Raw genomic sequence first — 21,945 nt, 5'->3', positions numbered from 1 at the left:
CTGGCTATAGCTACTGGCCCCAGGGCAACTGCTCTAATTTTGTTTGGTTTTTTTTCTCCCATGAAAGCTTTATTCAGCTAAATATAAAACAGGGTGCTCTGCTATTGAGGATCCTCTCCATGGTCTGAATGCTGCTGCTCTTCTTCCTCCCCTTTGTGTTTTTCCAGTTTTGCCATGAGCTCTGAAAAACAGCAATAGGCAGGATGAGACTCCAGGTGCAGGGGCTGCCCCACACCAAAGCCAGGTGTCCAGGGCCTGTAAACACCCGCCTCTGCAAGAACTGGGGCAGCTACCAAAAATCACTTGCTGACACAAAGGCTCAGCTAGGAGCTACCACTGTTTGCAGAGTTCAGGGTATCGGACGTTAAGTCAGATAATCCGTCGGTGCGTTACTGACCTGCCAGCTGCACCATCGGACAAGCTGCTGCCTCCGTTCCTGTGGCACATCCTCCCCTACTCACCAGAAGCTACTGACCCTCATTTTGCACCCATGGAGCCACCCAGGCAACGATTAATCTCTCCTGGCACTAAAGGAAGCTCTGCCGGCAGCTCCAGCTTAGGGCCAGGCTCAGCACCCAGATATCGCAGGAGCTAGCACCCTCACTGCTCCAGATGCTCCCACCAAAAGCCCTCTCTCCCACAGGGGCCTGTTACCTTTTGCCGGGTTAAAGACTCCATTGGTTTGCTTGTCACAGACGTAGCAGCGCTGGGATTTGCGATAGTGCTGAAGGGCACAGCTCTCACAGAAGTAGTGCCTACACCTGTACAGAGACACAGAGGCCGCTGCGTCACCAGATACAACCATTGTCCAGGAGTTAGTTAGAAATAATTGACTACTGGGGTCCCCAGGAGATGCAAGTGTGAGCTGCATGCAGAACTTCTCTGCATCATTGTTCCCATGAAAGGTGTTTCAGCGTTGCTTTGCTGATGTGGAGTGGTGGTACAGAGCCACCAGTGAGCTCTTCCAGGCCTCGGGTACCCAGCAAGACAGCTGGCAGTGTGGGAGAGAGCTGGCAGTACGTGATGGCCACGCTGCCCCTCCCGCCTACTACTCATCCTTGCCAAGCTCTTGGCTTCCTCAGGCTTTTGTTTCTCCGCTCACGCAATGCAGCGTGCCACTCAGCAGCCAGGAGGAAACGACGGCGTGAAAACAAAATCTCAAGGTTAAGGGGAAAGATGATGTAATGAGGCAGCATCTGTGGAAATCTAAAAGGTGTCTGGACAACAGGCTTGAGATGCCTTCCAAGGAGATACTCCAGGTGCAGTCATGCGACTCCCTGGTTCTCAGAGGATTTCCTCACCCGCCAGAAAGCCATGGCAGACAAGCAGCAGGTTCCACCCACCAGCCTGTGGGCAGTGTTTGTATTTGCCTCGACAGTGAATGACTAGTGAACTGGATCCACAGCAGATGCTTAGCTCCTCATGCCAAAACCACCACTTACTTGGTGACCACGGGGTTCTTGAAGGAACTTCTGCAGATGAAGCATTTGAAAGGCATATCCTCTTCATCGCTGCTCACCTCATAGTTCTCCTCCTCTGCAGAAGAGAAAGTTAACCAGACTGGAGCAAGAGCAGAGGCAGCCAGACCAGCCCATGCGTGGGGCATGAAATATTAAATATGAAGAGAGCACAGCAGGTGTGATTAAATCTCTGCTGGAAACAATACAGCTCTGGCATCTGGGTGTTCCTAATGTCAGTAACACATGTAGGACTGAGATATAATTAGGTCTAATAAGCCAGCGTGCTTGTTGCTCATCTCACAGGAGCAAATTCTTTTCTGCCTCACCCACTCACTGCTATAGAGAGACATATCCTCCAGCCCCCTCCTATTTTTCAGATTTTCTTCCAAACCAGCTGCCACAAAACTCTTTGGCTCCAACTGAACAGAGAACACCCTCTTCCCTACAACTGCACAGTGGTTCACGAGCCATACTCAAGGGCCTTGGGCCGCAGCTACTGACACCGTGTGTGAGAAATGATGTGATGTAGCACAAAAGCATCCCACCTCCTGGGCATCTGGGGGGCAGGAGGTGGTCATGTCTCCCCGGCTCCACACAGCTCGCTACTGGGACCCACAGATCAGCAGTGCCAGCCTTTTACAGAAAGCCGGAGGAAATAATTCTCTCTGGTGGCAGTCTGCGACTATCCAGAAGCAGCAGGTTTGCTCAGCACTGTCTGACTGGCCCCAAGGTTACCTTGCAGCAGGGAGTTCCACAGCTTTGGAATAAAGAGCCCTGTCTGTCTAACACTAATTCAACATGGGACCTATGCAGTTTGAGACAGCGAAGGACCCATTTCATTCTTAGTGATCCAAGGTCCCCAAGTCACATTCATTTTAGGGTATGATAAAAGGCAGGACCTGGTAGCCCCATTCACCATTAGCATAGGGACAGGGAGAGCAGAGGGGTGGTGCCATACCAGTGACTCCATACCGGCCTTCATCCAGTTCCCGTTCAATCTGCCAGCCGTGTTTGTAGTCCGAGCGGTCATGGAGAAATTTGCAGCTGTCTGAGCAACACAAAGAATGAGGAATTAACAGCTAGGCTGCGCAGGGTAAAGCGTTAATAGGACACCTCAATCAGGGGCAACTCGAGCTTTGCCCAGCAGAAGGCAAAACTCGATTGCTTCGCCTCCTGCCTGTGCTCTAGGGCAGCGCTGAGCACCTGGAGCAGGCACAGGATCCCTCTCGGGTCTGACAGTCTGCAGGCATGATGCTCTGCGTGCCACAGCAACAGCTGCAGTGTTTACACATGGGGAGTGGAAAAGGAAACAGGAAATCCCACCCCTCACATGGCCTCAGTGGTCAGAGTACCTGTGGGAATGTGGGCCCCTGGAACATCCCAGGGGTCCCTCCCAGGACTCATAACCACCGATGATGAGGCCACCAGCTTTCAGACAGGCTGACACAAATGACAGGAATGTTACACAAACCAACTCTGCAACAGCGTCACACACCAGCTCTGCGAAAAACGGCCTGTAAAGCAGTGAGTGGACATTCAGCGCCACAAACATGGGATCACAAGCTGGACTGGATCCCTTAGCAGACCTGGCGCAGTACATGCTCAGCTGCAGGCAAGGATCCACTCACCTCCAAAGCCACAGAACCCAGTTTCTTTGTAGTCCTTGCAGATGTCAGGCTGGTAGTCCCATCGCACCGTGGCCCGCAAGTGCTCCGGAGCGCGGATGGGTCCTTTTCTGAAAGGGTGAGAGAAGGCTCAGGCCGGCTGCGCAGCTGTGGTGGAGAAGGCCCCTGGGGGCCTGCTCAGAACCAGGCACTAGACTTGTTAGACAGAAAGAAGCTGGCAGTAACAGCAAAGTTCAAGCCCCACACAGGTGCCTTTGGGGATGGTGCCGGAGCTCCTCCATGGTCCCAGTCCTCTGGGGCTCATCACCAACCTACCTGACCATTCCTGAAGAGGCATTTCCCATCGACGTGTCCTTGGGCTTCACATACTTCTGGTAGTTGTTGATACCACGGTAAATTTTATCATCTTCCTTTCCTCTCAGCTCCTAGGAAAGCAAAAAGAAAGGTGATTAAGAATCAGGAAAGCTTCATGACACAAATTAGCTTTCACTACTCTGGCACCTGTCTCCCTTCCCAGCCCTGCCTTCCTTAATACCAAGATAAATAAAGCCCAAAAATTCGCCTATTTGCAAGGGTTGCACTCTTGGCTTCTCAAATTTCCAGGGAGGAAGAGACTCAAACTCTTCTTGGTGTGCAGAAGGCGACTAATAAAGCACACGTAGTCCTGCTGTGGAGCACTAGCTCTTACAGAGCAAAGCTGACTCACCTCCTGGATTTTCTGGCTGCGCTCAAAGATGGCCTGGGCATCTTTCTCCTTCTCTGTGTCCAGTTCATACACTGCTGTGGCTCCCATGTCTTCTGGGCCAACTGGTTTCTGAAAAGCAAGAAGAACTTGTGACAACAGCAGAAAGAAAACCTGTACAAGGCAGAGAGATCTTTGGCTACCTCAAGGTTTGGTAGGACATGGCCTGCTTTACGTTCCACCAGTTTCTACCATCCCTTAGCATCTGCCAGGGAGAAACCCCCATGGGCCGGATCCAGGCCAGTGCTTGCAGAGCCCAGAGTGCTAATTAGCCATTGCTCCCAAGTTTTAGCCTGCAGGAGAGTCAGGAAACACTTGTCCTTACTTTACTCCTTCACACTCAGCCTCAGCTTAGCTGCAAGCTGAACTCAACTCTCCCATGTCCAACACTCCAGTCATGAGACCATTCCACCTACAGGCAGGATGTTATGCCTGAACTTTTAACCCAGCTGTGTGTGGTTTGCATTCAGTTTTGACACAGTGATCTGGTTTAGATTCCTCTTTAACGGACTGAACAGCCACCTACTCCTAGGTTTTATCAGATCTTCAGGAACAGCTGCATAGAAACCAAAGAATAATTAAAGCCAGCCTCAATTAAAACTGAATCCAACTTAGGTACAAAAACCTTCTGGAGCCCCAAAGCTGTCATCTCCTGTTCCCTTCCCATTCTCCCACAGCAAGGAGGGCTAACAACATGCTGCCCCCCTTGGCAGCAGTTAAAGCAGTGAATAATTACAGCACGAGGTTATAATCATATTAATCTCTAATGTGACAAGGACACCTTGGTCTGACCCTGCAGCTTCGACTGGGGACAGTTAGGCATTATTACCATTGTATGCAGAGGCACAGACAATAAGGAAATAGGCCTGAAGAGGAACATGTGTTGATACCTACTTTTAATCCTACTTATATCCTGCCCATGCTCATACTAATGGGCCAAACTTCACTGGATCAAGAGGAAAGTTAAGAGAGAAATCTAGTGTAGGAAGAGCAATCTGAGCTTTGCCCAAACCTTCACAGCTGATTTCTCTCCACTCCAGATGTTAACAGGACACCCAGGACACCCCACCCATCAATCCCAGGAAAAAAATGGCATCTCTGGAACTCTCTACTCCATCACTAGGCTGAAGATGGGACCAGCTCCCAAGTCACCTTGAATTCTTTGCAAAGGAAGATGTCCTAAAACTGAAAACACGAACCCAACAGCAAGGCAAACCTGATTCAAGTGCTCCCTCTCCTGAAAATTTTGTGCGATGTTGGGCAAGTCCACTGGCAATCTTGGGGTTTTAATTCCCATCTCTAAGAGGGAAAGGCCAACCTTAGGTGGTCTCCTGAGGTTGCAGGGGGCATCAGGAGGATAAACCTAGCACAAGGTGCTTGTCTATTAAGAGGGAAAGGATAAGGAAGTGCACAAATAGATGAAAAGAAGGAATGGCTGATCCCACATTCACAGAGGCAAATTTTCTCTATCAAGTGTGGGATCTGCCAGTCCCACCCAACCGCGCACCCCAGAACCACATCCTGCCCAGTCCTTACCGCCGACCTTGTTGATTTGTAAGTGACTCCAATCCCCTTTGATGGATCCTCCTCATCACTGCTGCTCAGTGCATATGCAGGCCTCTCCTTTGCGCACCTCCTGGTCTGAGGGGCAAGAAGGCAGCAGGTGTGAAGGATGGAAGGCTCCAACACCGCATCTGCCCTGAGCTCGGCAGGCCACAGCAGACGCATCTTGGATGGAGCGGTGCCCCGCTGCGGCTCCCTTACCTTCTGGATCATGGGGTTGGGGGTCTCCCGCCGCTGCTCCTTCCGCACCACCGTGCTGGCCTCCTCCCCACTGCTCTCTGAGGGATAAAGCCCAGGGTAAAGGTGTGCCCTGGGCAGCCCCTCAGCCCCTGTGCAGCCCCACAGCCCTGGCGCGCCCCCTCGGCCCCACCGCGGCCCCAGGGCAGCCCCTCGGCCCCAGGGCAGCCCCTCGGCTCGGCGCAGGCTCCGCTGGCAGCCTCCTCACTCTGCGGGCCGGGGCCGCCCGCGGGAAGGTGCGGGAGGCCGGCGGGAGTCCCAGGGCGCTGGCCCGGCCGGGCAGAGCCCTCCACCCCTCCGCCACACGGACACCGGGGTGGCTCCAGGTCCCCCCTCGGCTCCCCAGGGTACCGCAGCGGCCCGGCGAGCCCCGCCAGCCCTCACCCTGCTCCTGGTCGCTCCTGGGCCGCTTACGCCGGCCCCTGCCCGCCGCTAGGCCCCGCTTCTTGAAAACGAAGCTGCAAACGGAGCCCTCGCCGGCCATCTTGCGCCGCCTCCCGCGCCTAGAGCGGCTCTGGCGAGGCCCGCGTCGCGCAGCGCCCCCTGCGGGGCGGGAGGGGCGGGGCGCCGGGGCGAGCGGCGCCGTCGGGGAGGGCGCCCCCTGGCGGCAGGTCAGAGGGGCGGGGGGCGCAGCAAGGGGTGAGGGCCACGGCCCCCCCGCACCCTCCTGGGCCCCCTCCCTCTCCCCCAGGCCCGGCGCGGCCTTCCATGTCGCCATAGCAACGGGAAAAGGCGCTGGGCACCAGCCCCCCCCCCTTCCCCGTAGAGCCCAGCCCCACCTGCGTGGCGCGGGGGGGGGGAGCAGCAGGGGGGGGCTGTGTGCACGGGTGTGTGTGTGTGCGTTCACACATGTGAGAACAGTGAGTGTGGGAGCGAGCATGTGCTTCTGTGAGTGTGCATGTGTGCATGTGTGCATGCACATGTATGAGAGCACGTGAGCATGCCAGTGAGTGTTTGCTTGTGTGTGTGTGCATGTGTGTGTGGGTACGGGCGTGCACGCAGGCGAGGAGGGGGCCTGGTGCTGCCCGCAGGGGGCTCAGCAGCTGCCGGGGGTCCCCACTGCTTGGGGAGCTCCCAGGGGCTGTGGGCTCAGCCCCAGCTCTGCACCGCCCGTGCCCTCCACGGCTGGGTGCTGGGACGAGCCCCCCGCCCGTACCCCTAGGGCACTGGTGGGTGCCAGGCTCGGGGGGCTTGGGCACCCCACACACCTGCCCGATGCTCTGCCCGGCCCCGTGCCCCGCTGGGCGTGAGTGCTGTGACCCCACCAGCCCCGGCCGAGTACGACCGCCTGCCTGGCCGCGGCGGGTTGTACAGTCCAGCCAAAGTCCTCTGTCATTTGCTCCCGGTGGCCGCAAGCCTTCCCTGACGGCCGCTGCTGGGGCACTGCGGGGTGGCAGAGGTGTGAAATCACATCACTGCCCTCGCCGTGCCCCGCACACACCGCCATCGCTCCCTCATCCCTGCTCTTTGTGCCGGGAATTACAGACACTGACACCAAGGTCCCTGGCTTCTGCCACCAGCTTGGAGCGGGCCATCACCAGCTGGCGTCCGGCTCTTCCCGGCAGCACCACGCTGCTGAGGAGCCCGACCCAGAGCATCCCGTCCTGCACCATCGCTACTGACACCCTGCCCTCTGCGCCATCGCGCCTTCGGCCTCCCCGTAGCCTGGGACGGCGGGGACGGCGGGTCGGGATGAAGGCCTCAGAGCTGAGCGTCCCTCTGCCTTTCTGCCAGCTCGCGGCCGCCCCGGCTCCCTCCGCTGCAGCAAAGCCCCTCCGAGCTCCCGCCAGGCTTCAGCTATTAATATTTAACCTATTTATTCCCAGCCTATGGCCCTGTTCCTGGGGAACCCCCAGCCCCCCGAAGCCACCTGGCCCCAGGCCCCGGGGTAGCACAGGGGAAACTGCTGGATCCTCCCGCAGGGATTTTCCTGGCCCCGCGGAAACCTGCCCCACAGACCCAGCGCCCACCCCACGGCCCCGCACCCACCCACGGCCCCGCTCCCACCCCACAGCCCAGCTCCCACCCACGGCCCCGCTCCCACCTCCGGCCCCACTCCCACCCACAGCTCTGCTCCTACCCCACAGCCCCGCACCCACCCATGGCCCCGCTCCCACCCCCCAGCCCAGCTCCCACCCACAGCCCCATTCCCACCCACAGCCCCATTCCCACCCTGGCCCCGCTCCCACCCCCCAGCCCTGCTCCCACCCACGGCCCCGCTCCCACCCACAGCTCTGCTCCTACCCCACAGCCCCGCACCCACCCACGGCCCCGCTCCCACCCCCCAGCCCAGCTCCCACCCACAGCCCCATTCCCACCCATGGCCTTGCTCCCACCCTGGCCCCGCTCCCACCCCCCAGCCCGGCTCCCATCCATGGCCCCACTCCCACCCATGGCCCTGCTCCCACCAGCCCCCAGTAGACTGCCAAAAGCTCGGGGCGCAGCCCTGCCCTGCTGGTGGGTGAGGGGCTGGGAGCACTGGGACCCCCCTTTCTGGCTGCTGCCCGCTTACGTCCTTCCTTGGCAAACGCTTTGCGGCTGGGGGGGTGAGTTTGGGTTTTGCAGACCCTGGAGGGCTGGATCCCCCCGGGACGCTTGGGATGCTCACAGGGAGCCTCGCATGAGCGGGCTGGTGCCAGGCAGAGAGAGCCCAAGGCCGCAGCCACCGCCTGAGCGAAGCCCACCTGCACGCGCAGGGCACGGGGGAGAGGCTGGGCAAAAGCTAATTACACCGGGCGGGTAATTGCAGGAGGCTGCTGGCAGAGCTCCTGGGGTCAGCGGCGTTAGCAGTGGGGTTGGGGCGGCTGGGGGGGTCTGGGGGTGGCCAGGAGGAGGGAGCCCGGGCAGAGGGGGGCTGGGGGGGCTGAGGTTAGAGGTTGGCTTCACACAAAGGAGCGAGCGGCTGGAAGCCGGTGCGACGCCAGAGCCAATCGCTGGGGCAGAGCGGCGATAAAAGGGCTGGCGAGGCGGCGTGGGAGCTCGCAGGAAGCTGCTCCCGCTCCCACAGCCCCGGCCTCTGCGGCGGGAGAGCGGGAGCCAGAGCGGCCGGCCATCAGGAACGGCCACCGGACCCCCGCCGCACCCACCCACCCACCCACCGGGGCGAGACCTCGCTCGGCATCGCCGTGAGGACCCAGGCATATGGTGAGCCTTCGCTGGAGAACAACGCGGCCGAGAGGCGGCGGGCGGCTCAGTGGGAGACAATGATGGACCCCGGGATGAGGGGAGTGAAGGGGCTCGGCCACCCCGGGGCTCTGCTCAGCGGCCGGAGAGCTGGGGGAGAAGGCAAGACCGAGAGGTGGGGAGGGAGGGAGGGAGGGCGGCAGGCGCCTGGAGAGAAAGGGATGGAGAGGAGGGAGGAATGCAACGACGGGGAGAGCCCCGGGAAGAAGCCCCGCTGGCCAGGAGACACCCAGCAGATGGGGGGCTCGTGCCCCCCTGCGCAGCCCCCTGGGAACAGGTCCCACCCAGATGTGCCGGGAACTTTTTTTTGCTTTGGGAGGAGGCTCGGCCGAGGCGGTCGTGGGAAGCAGATTCAGGGTGGGGGGAGACACAAGGGGGTCTGTTCTTGGCCCTGGGTGGCCTCACCGGGGTCAGGCGGGGGCAAGGCGAGGCTGCCGGAGCTCGGACCCTGCTGGGGAGCGATGCTGCGGGACGAGGGGGCAGGCAGCCCCCTGCATGAGCCAGGGGGGCGAGGGGCTGGCACCCAGCGTGTCCTGGGGATGAGAGCGGGTGGGGGCCACGTTTGCTGGGTGCCTTGCAGTGGGTGTCTGGGAGCAGAACGTTTTGGGGTGCACGCTCCCCGTTTGGGCTGTAATTCCCTCTTTGTTGTGTGCTGCAGTACGTGCTCGGGGGGGCTGGACAGATCCATTTTAAGCTGATCAGAAAGAGCAGAGATGGAAGAAAACCTGTTAGATCCCGACTCCCTTATCCCCCTTCGTTAACACCCGCTAATTTCTCAGCGGTGTGTCTCCTGCCTCATCCAGCCGGGCTGTAAACCTTCCCTGTGACAGGTCTTTCATCACTTCCCTGGGGAGACTGTTGCACGACTGCGAGATTTAATAACAACACAAATACCCTGAGCTCTGACATAGCCCTTAGCAGCCAGGGATCTCCCAGGGCTGCACAAAGAAGAGCAGCTCTGTCTTCATCCGGGGCGTGGGGAAGGGAACAGAAGAAATGAAATAATTTGTCCACTGTCACCCAAAAATTAGCAGCAGAGCTGGGAATCAAGCCCAGGTCTCCTGAGCCCCAGCCCAATGCTGTAACTACCACGTTTTGAGCCAGCCTGATCTGTTTAATCCCCTTGGATCACTTGAGTCCAGCTAAGCTACCTTGTAAGTCATATTTTTGATCCATTTTCTGCTGATTTTTGTTCACGGGGTGAGCATCAGTTTTGAAAGAACGTGATAATTCAGCAGCCTGGATCGTGCCTTGGAAGCTGGGCTTTGTCCGAAGACATCGTGTGAGGGATCTCGCGGGGAAGACATCTGGTGCCCCAGCCGAGCTGTCGTGCGTTTAGGGCCAGGAGCAGCACATCTGCAGCGTTATTAACGTAGATGAGAAAATAATTGTAGGGCAACCGATCCAACCTGGTCTGAACCGGCTCCAGCGTTAACATCCTTTTTAAAGGGGATTCCTGCAAGAAGGAACTCCCCAGTTAAGAAGTGGGGGTCTCTCAGAGCCAGGCCTCCGCAAAGTGACTGGATGCATCTTTTTTATGCAGCTCAAAACTAGGTTCCTGGCCTTTTTTGGTCAACAGAAATCCCACGAGACTTCTCATTAGGGAAGGGAGTTCCTCTTCTGGTTTCCTTCAGCAAGGCAGCCCCGTGAGCCCCCAGCTACCCCCTCCAGCCCCACACGGCCGTGGAATTTTTCTTTTCCTTGTCGCCCATCCTCGGGTTTTGCAGGGTTGTTGTCCATTGTCAGGCAGCTGCCATGTTCCCCCAGAGGTGGCTGCCTTTCACTTTCCAGTTAAGTCATTTTTATCTGCCATCTGGGGGTGTTGCAGCGCTTACCTAGCTGTTGGCAAAAGCTCTGGGATGGAAAACATTAAATCTGGGTGAAGGGATTATTGCAATCGATATTAAGCACACTTTAGACATATTTGCCACTCCGCCGGGGTGCCCGTAACCTCTCCATCTGGCCGGCTCAGGGGGTTCCAGACACAGGGAGCCCTGGCAGAGCCCCGGATCCTGCACCTGGCTGCATGGCGTCTTGGATGCTAACGGGGAGGATGGAGCTGAAGGCTGAGAACAGGCAGGGCAAAAGACCAATCTTTTGAGGGATTCAACCTATGGATACAATTTTGGTGGCTTTTTTTTTCTTTTTTTTCTGGACAGCAAACGCAGGAGGATGCAGCAGCTCTTGCAGGGGTGGTGTGGGGGCAGTGAGTGGGGGCAGTGAGTATGGAAAGTGGCTGTGCTGTGTTTTGGGGTGCCTGGAACAGGGCTCCCTCCTGCTCTTGCTGTGTCTGCAGATGGCAAAACAGCAGGAGCTCTCGGGAGAGGCTCTCGGAGCTCAGGAGATGGGCTAACCCATGTAGGAAATGCCAGTCCAATGTCTGGTGTTTTACAGGTGATGTTCCACCAGAGGAGATAAGCCAGCACCACATTTACAGGTTATGCTTGGGGAAAGAGGAAATTACAGGCAATTACTGTTCCATTAATCAGAGTACAGTAGAAGGTGAGTTTCCAGAATAGCTTTTGGAACAGTAATCGAAGACGTGGTTGGGAAACAGAATAAAATGCGGTGTGGTTTTAACATAGATCACGTCAGTTTGGCTCCATATCTTCCTCGGCAGCGATAACTGATTCCGGGTCTTACGCACCCGGAGCGGGGGAAAGCCCCTGATGCAGGGCCCAGGGAAATGGTTGTTTTAGGGGGGGACAGGAGAGAGGATAGGGAAGAGACGGCAAAATGGAAGGAGGATGCTCAGCTGCTTCCACAAGGAAAGATCGGGGGGATTGACCTTGTTAGCAGTCCCTCTAGAAGTCAGGAGATCTGCGCATGGTGAGAGACAGCAGCTCAGCGACCAGGGAGATGAGGCCGGTGGCCCAGCAATGCTGAAGGAGAGCTGTGCCAGAGACCGGGGAGCTGCCACGCGGTGCTGCCGTGGCCTGCAGGGACCTCAGCCAGAAGGCATGGGAGAAGAAAGAGCATCTGGGACTCCTGGCAGAGGTGACAGAGGAAGAGCACGCCAGGCCAGATGTTTTCAGGGGTGTCAGAGAAGTATTGGTACCAGCACCCAAAGGTCAGATCTCCATCAGCGTGGTGCACCCAGGGCAGCTCACCCACAGTGGGCCACCAAGGTGGCTGCAGGGGCAGAGAGCCCACCTTGTGAGAACAGACTAAAATGGGTTGGCTTCTGCCAAAAACAGACCAATAAGGAATGCGATTATTCGTTATGAATCTCACTGAGAGGTAAATATTATGGTGGGAGAAGAATGAGGAACATAATGCCAGCAGGACGGTACATGGATATACATTTATGAGGAAACCAGAAGGTGAGGTTTCCAGGTGGAGCATGGTTTATGGAAGAGCCTATGGAAAAACCGAAAGGAGAGGGAAGGAGCATGAAATGCTGTTTGCCTACTGTGCTTGTTTGCACCCGGTTTATATTGCACCAAATTAGTGCCACGCTGCGGAACTTCCAAGTCTTTCTCCCAGCGAAGCTGTTTTGCCTGATGTCCAGCCTGAACCTCCCGACCTGCGGTTTTTCAGCCTTTGCTGCTCGCGCTGTCGTCTGGCACCGCTGAGAGGGGTTTCACTCTGCCCGGAAAAGAGGCGCTGCTCATCCTCCCAGCGGGCTTTCTGCTGTGTCTGCCCGCTCTGCCTGAGCTCCGAGCGAGACAGCAGATCCCAGGGAGCAGAGGCTCCCTTCAGACCATGGTTTTTAATGGATGCCATTAACCACGGCCATGCTCCCAGGAACGGGCTGCTCCGTGCTTCGGTTTCCACTTCTGGAAAATGGACGAATCCCAGCAGAATCCTTTCGCCCGGTCTGCCCCCTCGCTGAGAGGCAGGGGCTGGGGACCAGCCCAGTCCCCCTTGGCCCCGGTCCTTCCAAGGCCACGCATCTCCTCCCCAGGGCAGGCAAGCCGAGGCAGGGGCGAAGGTGGGAGAACAGAGTGGGTGGGCAGGGGTTTCCCTTGGGCTCCCTCCTCGCTTCTGCGGGTCCTGCATTGTTGCCCTGACAAAGACAGCCCTGTTCCTCCCCACAACTGTTCCTTGTCAGCATCCCTCAGCATTTCGGCTGCAGACTTCCTGCCCACTGGCAGCCTGTCAAGAGGCAGCCCGGGCGCAGGACGTGGATGGAAAGCGGATTAGTGGGGCAGGCTGGTGGAAGGTAGCTCTGCGCCGTGGGATGCGCGCAGGGGCAGGTTTGTCTGGTGGGGCTGCGCTCCAGAAACCTGATGAAGAGGGTAGTGGTGGCTGCAGAAGTGGCCCAGCTGCTCCTGCGGGTGGTCTACCCTGTGTCAAGCCAGCAGGGACCTGCCCTGGGTCCCATACACTGCTGAGGTCAAGGGGCTGGCTCGAAGCCACGCAAGGAGCCAAGACCTGAAGATGAATTAGGGTCTTCCATGGCTAGAGCTGGAGCCACTACCGCTGGGCTCACTCCGCCATCCTCCCCCAACCGCATCTCACTGTCTCTTTCCACACTGGAGAATCCGAAGCAGTGCTGGGGATGCCGTGTCCCCTTCCCCAGCGGTGCTGTGCCCACTTCTGGTGCTGGCCCGTTTGACGCCGACTCTGCACTGGGCTGTGTCTCATGGTGCGGGCCGGTCGCCAGGCCCCAGGGTTGCAGTGGTGGGGCAGCCGGGCAGGGAGCCCCCTGGTTCCCAGGCTCAGGGGTCGGGCTCTTCCCGCTCCTCTCCACCTCCTCCCCACGCACGCCTGCTGGGAGAGACCACGGGCTGGGGTCAGCGGCCGCCCCATGCGTGCGGGCTGCACCGATCCTGCGCACGATCTTGGGGCTGTCGGTCCCCACGGCAGTCGGTGCAGCCCACGCTTTCCAGGGGAGATGCTGGGTGTCCCCCCCGAGGTGCGGAGCCCCTGCCCGTGCCTCACCGGGTGGCTGGGACACACCGTGTCCTCCCGGGACAGAGGAGGAAGGGGCCCACGTTCCCCACGCCGCGCTTTGCCTTCGGGAAAGCCTCCGGCAATGGTGCAGCGATCCCAGCGCTGAACACACGCTTCACAGGGCGGCTGATGGGAACCATATGGCAGAAGGGGCCCCTCGCCCTCCGCAGTCACGCTGCTGCCCCGTGCCGGAAACCCACCGGCTCCGGAGGGGCCTTGCCAGTGTCGGGCGGGGGCTGCAGGCTGGTGCGGCGGGGGCAGCCCGGGTGGCCCCGCTGCCGAGGGGAGCAGGGAAAGGCTCCCGGCCCCCATCCTGGCTGCGGGAAACGCGGCGCTTCCAAGGTGGGTCGCTGTTGGGGGGATTGGGGAATTTCCTGGGGGGGGCGGCCCAGATGCTTCCCTCTCACCACATCTGCCCCCAGGCTGAGCGGGGAGGCGAGAGGGGATGGGAGATGCTGCTGGGCAGGAGCTGTGCCGCCGAGTAGCAGCTGGGATGAAGGCTGCCTTCCTCACCCCACACTGCTCCCCGCTCAGTGCTGACAGGCAGCCGTAGCACCTCTGTGGCTGCTCGCGCGTGTCCCCTGCCATGCCAGCTCCGGCCCCAGGGTCCTGAGTCCAACACCCGCTTGCTGAGACCACCACGAAGGTCTCCACATGGCACCAGCAGCTGCTGGTGGTGACCTGGGCGGGCAGAGCTGGGGGTACCAACTCTGGTATCCCGCGGGCTGCGGTGCCACGTCCCTGGAGCTCACTCTGCGTCTGCCACGCTGTGGCCACCAGCACTGCCATCAGAGGCTGCTCTGTCTCCCTGGGTAAACGGCACCAGCCCAGAGCCCTTGGTGAAGGGTCCATGTTTTCATTCACACCAGCCATCAGATGCTCCCCGGAGGAGTTGGCAGAAGGAGGCTGCAGGGCAAAGGGCTTGTCCTGCCCACCTTGTCCTGAGACAAACCCCTGAAGCTGCTGGTTGTGCGACCAGGAGAGGACAGCCCCAGTCCTGCTCTTCCCGGGCTGTGTCGGTGGCTGAAAGCCTTAGGGAACACAGGCTTGGAGAAGTCAGGTCCACCGGTTACAGTGCCAGCCTCTACCATGGACGCCTGGGTCTGGCTTGCTTGCTTTGTCACAGACGCCGCCTGCACGCCCCAGGGTCGGCGAGCCCCCCCCGCACGCTGGGGGGCTGCCCTAGCCGTCGTCAGGGCTTCGTAGCATTAGTGTGGCAGCACGTCCTTAAGCAAAGCTGGTGCCACTGGGGTCCCTCCACTCATGGAGGCTTGTGTTGACTGCCTTGGGCCCACATCCCATCCTGCGAGGAGGAATGACCCTTGGAAGAGCGACGACAGCAGCCGGGAGCCTCCTAGAAACCCTCCTGTGGTTTCTAACTTGTTCTGTTTCCCTTATCGCTTCAGCACACCCTTCCCCTTCGAGATTTCTACTCTCGCCTCCCGTCCCTCGGCAGGAAGGACGTTTAGCAACTTCTACTCACATGCCTGTAGGGCAGCTCCACCAGGGGAGCTGGGGCTCGGAGCGCGGGCTGGGGGCGCAGCGCTGCCGGCAGGGTACGGGGTACGTGCACGGCGGGGTGGCAGGGGGGAGGTGGGGGGGTCGAGAGGATGGAGACCTGGAGATGGGGCTGGCTGGAGAGCACCAAGCCACGGGGCAGGGTACGTGGGATGGCATGGAGGGGAGCAGGGTCTGGGGGCAAGAGAAGCAAAGGAGCAGACAGTAGGTGGAAGGAGCCGGGGCGCATGTGCTTGTGGGGAAGGGCCGGGGGGGATGATGGAGAGACTGGGGACACCAAGGGCGAGAGGGTGGCTGGGGCAGGGGAGGAAGATGAGCTGTGAGGGAAGAGGAAGGGAAGCCGGGGTGGAGAAACGTTTGTGGTGAAGGCAGGGGAGAAGGTGCAAGGCAGGTGGAAAGGGGGAGGTTGTGCATCCACACTAGGGGTGTGCAGGGGGCAGGGACGCCAGGTCCTCTGGGCTCCTCAGGCTCCCCTCGGGGTCCGCGCTGGCTGTAGGCACCGTGCAGGGCCCGGAGACATGTGGGGGAAGGTTCCATCCCAGGGGATGGTGGGCAGAGGGGGGCTGTGGGCTTGGGACAGGAGCCCCCACCCCAGGGCTGCTCCTTGGCCAGCTCTGCCCCAGCCCCCCGCACCAGCCGCCGGTGCTGCCGGCCGCCCTCGGCGAGCAGGAAATAACAAGCAAACCGCAGAGGAGACGGAAATGATTTAGGTAAAACAGAGCCATATTCTCAGACGAGGCTGTGAAACGTTTGCGAGGAGGGCCGGCCAGCCCCCGGGGCGGCGGGGGGAAGCCCAGCTCCCCCGCCGCTGCTCAGGACCGGCAGCAAAGGTCTCAGCTCTGAAAGCAGCCACCCGATTTGGGTGCTTTGCTGGGCTCAGCGCCAGCCTGGCGTCAGCCACTGGGTGTTGGGACTGTTTGGGCAGCCAAAGAGCCCCCAAGACCCAGGTGCCATGCAATCGGCACAGTGGGGCTATCCCCTCCCCCAGGCCCTGCACCCCAACCTCCCGCCCTGGGGCTTTGTCGGGGTCTACCCTCGCCTTTGGGCAGCAGGGAAGTTTTTGGGGTGACAGTATGAGGATGAGAGGTTTCAGCAGGAGAAAGCAGCCCCAGACCGGCGGGGGGGTGGTGCTGGTTTGCCAGCCCCCAGCACATCCCTGTTGTTGCAGAGCTGCACAGCCACCCCCTCGCCCTCCTGCTCTGCTCTGCTCCCCCCTCGGCATCATTCGGTCACCCCACAACTCTGCCTTGAGCATGCAAAACAGTCTTATCGAGCCTCGTCTTTTACGGGTGTTCTGAAAGTAAGACGTGATGGGGAAAAAACCCTGAGGATCTGTCAGTGCCTTTTCAGCTAATTTTTACCAAAAGGGGTTATTTGCAATGCTAGTGGATTTTTTTTTTTTTTTTCTGTGTTGCATTGAAATTGGCCTGAGATCTGTCAGCCTCATCCTCCCGGGCACTCGGCATGTCACGCAGAGGCCACAGCCTCTGGGTCTCAGCCGAAAGGCGACGTGGGCTTCCCAGGGAAGACAGAATCCCCACCACTCGCTCTGCTGAGCCGTGATCCGCGCAGTTCAGCAAGGCTTTTCTGGGCTAAAATTAGACTAAAATCACAGTCCTTGCTCCAGCAACACCGGTCCTACATTAGCGAAACACTGGGTGCTAGTTTTGCTGCCTCGGCAGGACAGCAGAGTTGTAGTCTGGGGGGTGCAGCCTTGCTGCCAACGGCTTGGCCATTGCCTGGCCATCGCCGTCCACGCGTGGGTTTGGAGCAGAAGCCGTCACATCACCTTCTGCTCGTGCTCCTGGCAGCCCTCTCCCATCCTAGCCCAGTATCTTTGCACGGGACCAGAGCTACTGAGCTCAGTGCCCCAGATCATCTGCCAGCTTCCTGACACTACGCGTCGTTCCAGACCTGCACCTCCTGTCTGGTGTGCCTAAACCTCTTGGATCACTCCAGAAACCCCCAGACCAAAGAGGCGGCACTGACCCACGGAGGAGGCTTTGGGCACGCTGCTGCCACGCACCAGCTCCTGCAGAGCTGCGCAGCCGCCGCTGTCGGGGTGATGAAACCAGCCACGCTCCTGTTGACATTTCCTTTCTAGGTGTTGCAAGAGGTCTGTCTTAGACACCTCCTCAGGGAAGACCAGCTCACCAACTTCAAGCTCAGGATTAAATAGACGGAGGAGGGGAAGGAGCCATGTTCCAGGCCACGGGACCCGCCAGCCCACCCCCAACTCATGTACGTAGCATCCCCTGCGGGTTGTATGGGAATTTCAGCCTGGGGTTTGGTTCTCAGGGATGGAGGGTGGCGTACAGAAGCTCTATTTCGGGCCTGACATTTTAGGGTGATCAGAGGCACGGTCACTGCTACTCAACCAACAAAACTGAGGACAGGAATGTTCCAGCAGAAGGTGCTGTTTGCTGAGCGCATTGCAACGCCAGCGCCCCGGCTCCGGTCCGTACGGAGCTGCTCACCCTGCTCTCATCTCGAGTTGCCGTGTTTGTTTGTGTTTCCATGGCTTTCTGTGATCACAATTGAGAGCATGCGGGCTGCTTAGGATTGGAGTGATCGGAGATGGAAAAACATAAAGGCTCAAGAACATCTCCTGCTGGGACAGGATATGGCCCTTCCCTGAGGGAGGATATATCAGATATGAAATAGATAGTGTGCCTGATCGGAGCCAGAAGGCTGCCGAGAAGTGACGAGCAGCAGTGGATTGCCTGTAGCCTTGGGAACGGATGTATTCCAGCTCCGAAGAGGCAGCGTTTTCCTTAGCTCTGGTCAGCTGAGCCTGGAAACAGCGTATTAGACCCTATCCCCAGGAGAGCACCTGCGGTTGTTTTACCAGTGCCAAGGGATGCAACTGGTTTTACACGGGCTGAGTCTCCTCGCTGCCCATGTCCCTCTGTTGATTTTGGCTCACTCCTCCAGCCTTGTGGGAGTGAGAGGAAAATCACGTCCCTGACCTCAGTCAATGAGAGCAGCTGGGAAACGTCCGAAGAGCAGCTCAGCGGAGCGCGAGTTTCCTGTGCGTCTCTTAGACGAACTCTTTCCAAAAATACAAAGGAGAAACGATGGGGAAGGACAAGGCAGGAGGAGCGGGGATGGGAGATCAGCCTGGGGGCAGAGGGAGGGGACAGCGCTGGCCAAGCAGGGCCACACCAGCAGCAAGAGGAAGGACAAGGAGGCGGCGGGGGGATGCTCTAGGGTCACACTGCCCCAGCGCTGGGAACAAGCTGCGCAGAGGGCGAGCCAGCCTGTGGGGAAGCAGCCCTGGCTGGTCCACCTGGCTAAGAGTGCATCTACCCCTCTGATCCTGACTGTACGCAAGAAGAGGGGAGCATCTTCATCAGTGCGAAGGCAGGTGAAATACTCGCAGGCGGCTGAGTGGGACCCAGCGGGTGCCTGCACCGTCAGCTGGGGAGGACGCAGGACCGGGGGGCGGCACAGCGAGGCAAGCGGTGGGAGGGGATTTTTGGGGAGATGAGCTGCTGCAGCTGCAGATGGGAAAGCATGCGCTGAGACTGCTCTGAAATTCTGGGGACAGAGGTGCAGGCCCCTCGGTGCACCGGTCTCTTTGCAGCTGCAGCGCCTGAGCAACGCCTGCCCCAGCGAGCTGCAGGACCGGTGGAGCGCATCTCCGGCTCCGAGTGTGCCCCTGCCCCTCTGCGGGCACCCAGGGCCTGTGGGGCCTCAAGGAGCTTCTCCATCTCCCCTGTGTGCAGTGGCATGGCGGGCTGAGAGCCGAGGAACTCAGAAACAAAACATCTGCTGAGGGGAAAGCAGCACAACCACAACGTGCTGCGGGAGGACGAGGGGCACCCCAGTTACACCCTGGGGGAACTGGCAGTATAGCACCCTCCGACTGCAGGTGAAGCCCCCACTGGCAGCATTGCTAGAGCCTTGTGCACCTCCAGCAAGAGAAGGGTTGATCATCACTGTCCAGCCCCGTAGGGGAAACGTTGGCTGGAAGGAGCAGGAGCAGCATCTCGCGCCGAAGCAGCGTTGCCATTAGTAGGTGCATAAGCCAGGAGGTGACGATTTGCTGGTGCAGGCCACAGAGGTTTTGCCAGGGGCTTGTGCCACAGCGGCTCAGCAAGCCCCTTCCCCCTCCCTACCTGCCAGGGACCACCCCCCAGCGCTGTGAAAGTGGCTCTTGCTGTCCCTGAGGGGCCGTGCCTGGCTGTGGGTCCTGAGCCACGCGTGATGTTGCGCTGGGTAGCCCAGGACAGCACCCAGTGCCTGCAGATGACAGTGGGAGAGTTGTCACCCTGGGGCTGTGCCCTGTGGCACCTGTGCTGTGACACCCGCTGGACCTGTGCTTGGGTGCTACCAGCAAGAGAGATCTACTGCACCTTGGCCACGGAAAAGACAAAGCCACGTCGTGCTCCTGTGTCTGAGACGGAGCCTCCGCGGGCGGTGCTGGATGGGAGAGCCGGCTGCTCTGCCCCGCAGCCTGCTGGGGCCCAGTTCCTCCTCTGCAACATGTCTGTGGTTTATTCCTCTTTTCCTATTTTCCTTTCTTCCTTCTCCTCTTCTTGGGAAAAGCACCATGGCGCAGGAAGTAACTCACACACAGGGACCCGATGGAGTTCACGGCCCCTGGGCCAGTGAGTTCAGAGATGGCCACCAGTTGCCCCTGATGGCTGGGCCAGGGCTGCTGGCGTGCCCCAAGGTCCCTTGCAGTGGGGACCTGCACTGCTCCTCCCCAGTACAACTCAGCACCGGGCTGCTCAGCCCTGGCTCTCACTTTGATTTCTCTTCTCCTTCCGTTCTTAGGAGGCAAAGAACAACTCAGGAGGCAGCACGGTGCAGCGCTCCAAGGTACCGCAGTTTTACCATGTCCTAGTGGTTCACAGCGAGGTGGGGAGGACCAAAAGCCCGCGGCTCAAGCACCAATCCAGCCCAGCACCGGCAGTGCGGTACAGGGACGGTGAGGGGAGGTGGCGCGGCTTCACGCTGACCGATGCTCCAGCGAACGGCAGTGTGGATATTAGGGGAGGGGGCTGCGGTGGGAGCCAGGCACAGTGTATCCCCAACTCCTTCCTCATCCTCTCTCCCTTTGGTGTCCCCTCCCCCAGTCCTTCAGCCTGAAGGCGCAAGTGAAGGAGATGTGCACTGCCTGCCAGAAAACCGTCTATCCCATGGAGCGGCTGGTGGCGGATAAATTCGTCTTCCACAACGCCTGCTTCTGCTGCAAGCACTGCCACACCAAGCTCAGGTGAGCCAGGCTGTGCCCGCGGTGCTGCCCAGCCGGGGCGGGGGAGACCCTTCCACGCAGTGCCCCCACCTGCCCACCACAGCCCCTCCACTGGGAGCTAGGGACCCCCAGTCTGCTCATCACAGCAAAGAAAGTAAAAAAAGGGCTTATCTGCCCACCCCGTCCTAAGTCCCAGCTAAAGCCCACCCGGCGTGGAGGAAGAGCATTTTGCCCTTGAGAGCAGCCCCAGGGTGACACGGAGCTGAGCCAGAAACCCCCGAGGTGACACGGAGCCCAGACTGAGCCGAACTGTGGGACCTGCCTCCCCCAGAGCCTAACGCGACCCCCGGCAGCCCCCTGCACCCCGAGCCAGCCGGAGGCAGCACTTGGCCCTTTCTCAGGGTCCCCTCCTGCACGCTCCCCCCTCTTCCCTCCCCTTCCCGGTGCCCCCAGCCCCATCGCTCCCCCCGCCTGCGGCCGAGCCCCCTGCCCAGCTGACCCTGCGCTCCTTCCCCAGCCTGGGCAGCTACGCGGCGCTCCACGGGGAATTCTACTGCAAGCCCCACTTCCAGCAGCTCTTCAAGAGCAAAGGCAACTACGACGAGGGCTTCGGGCGCAAGCAGCACAAGGAGCTGTGGGTGCACAAGGAGGTGGAAAGCGGGACCAAGTCGGCCTGAGCGGGGCCAGCCGACCCTTCCCCGGAGCCCAGCAGGGAGGCACGGAGCGCTGAGCCGGGGCTAACTGAGCTGATGTAAAGCAAAGGGGATGCAAGGGCCTGGAGGTGGGAAGGCAAGGGGGGCAGCCCAGCCCTCTCCGGAGGATGCTTGGGGGGATCCCACAGGCTGTAAGGACAGGGCAGCGGCGCCGGGGTACAGCCCCCAGCCCTGGAGCCCCCTCGCTGCAGGCCCCTCTGACCGATGAGATCAGACCAGGGGCACTCGCCCCTATGGGAATCCCAGCCCTGTCGGCACGTTTCAGACCTGCCACCGTGGGAAAGGAGAGGATCCGTGAGCTTAACCCAGCCCGTGAATCACAGCGGAGCTCCCCACTCCTGCCACACCGCTCCTGCCTTGCTGGGGCTCTGAATAAGGAGGGTCCTTGGTTTACATCAGCTCGGTTCAGCTGGGATTGTTCAGCCTTAAGGATGCTGCCCTGCACCTGTTTAACAGTGTCTGTCTTTTTTATATTTGCCTTCGATTGGTACGTTCCGCGCTGAAGCCGGGCACGGCCGCTCTGCGTGCAACACCGCGCCATGCGCTCTTTTATTTTTGTAATACAAGGTTTCCGAGCCTTCCCTGCCTTGTCCTCTGTTCCAGGGGGTCCGGGGCGGTGGGAGCAGTGGCCAGGTCTGCCTCTCACTGCCCAGTTTCCATGGAAAGAGCCTCTGCCCGTGATACCCCTGGATACAGGTGTGCGGTGCCGTGACTGAGGCAGACGGGGGCTTGGGGGGCTGATTTCACTTTGTGCACCGGCCTTACTGCCCCGTCAGCTGCACAGCTCAGCTGTAACCCCACG

The 21,945-nt window shown here is 59.7% G+C and overlaps 2 protein-coding genes across 5 annotated transcripts; one reads left to right on the top strand and one right to left on the bottom strand.

The window, feature by feature from the left end:
- Positions 1 to 34: 34 nt before the first annotated feature.
- Positions 35 to 6,165, bottom strand: LOC308055545 (E3 ubiquitin-protein ligase RNF113A-like). The gene is made up of 10 exons (XM_080369630.1): positions 6,012 to 6,165; positions 5,592 to 5,668; positions 5,364 to 5,468; positions 3,792 to 3,899; positions 3,401 to 3,510; positions 3,089 to 3,195; positions 2,419 to 2,508; positions 1,443 to 1,536; positions 655 to 761; positions 35 to 181 (listed from the first exon to the last, which is right to left on the bottom strand). Exons 1-10 carry the CDS (start codon positions 6,109 to 6,111, stop codon positions 102 to 104), a joined length of 978 nt encoding a protein of 325 aa, XP_080225756.1. The 5' UTR covers positions 6,112 to 6,165; the 3' UTR covers positions 35 to 101.
- Positions 6,166 to 8,626: 2,461 nt separating this feature from the next.
- Positions 8,627 to 21,724, top strand: LIMD2 (LIM domain containing 2). Of its 4 annotated transcripts, none has more exons than XM_080369316.1 (5): positions 8,627 to 8,771; positions 17,332 to 17,468; positions 20,010 to 20,054; positions 20,312 to 20,451; positions 20,948 to 21,724. In XM_080369316.1, exons 2-5 carry the CDS (start codon positions 17,427 to 17,429, stop codon positions 21,105 to 21,107), a joined length of 387 nt encoding a protein of 128 aa, XP_080225442.1. In that variant the 5' UTR covers positions 8,627 to 8,771; positions 17,332 to 17,426; the 3' UTR covers positions 21,108 to 21,724. The 4 variants fall into 4 exon arrangements, with proteins under 4 accessions (XP_080225442.1, XP_080225441.1, XP_080225440.1 ...); XM_080369315.1 differs by lacking the exon at positions 8,627 to 8,771 and adding an exon at positions 13,894 to 14,051; XM_080369314.1 differs by lacking the exon at positions 8,627 to 8,771 and adding an exon at positions 15,119 to 15,272.
- Positions 21,725 to 21,945: the final 221 nt, after the last annotated feature.

The sequence above is a fragment of the Falco punctatus genome, assembly GCF_963210335.1.
Source record: "Falco punctatus genome assembly, chromosome: 19".
Taxonomy (NCBI): Eukaryota; Metazoa; Chordata; class Aves; order Falconiformes; family Falconidae; genus Falco; species Falco punctatus.
Note: the sequence above shows the minus strand (reverse complement) of the source record. Positions and strands in the feature narration are given on the sequence as shown.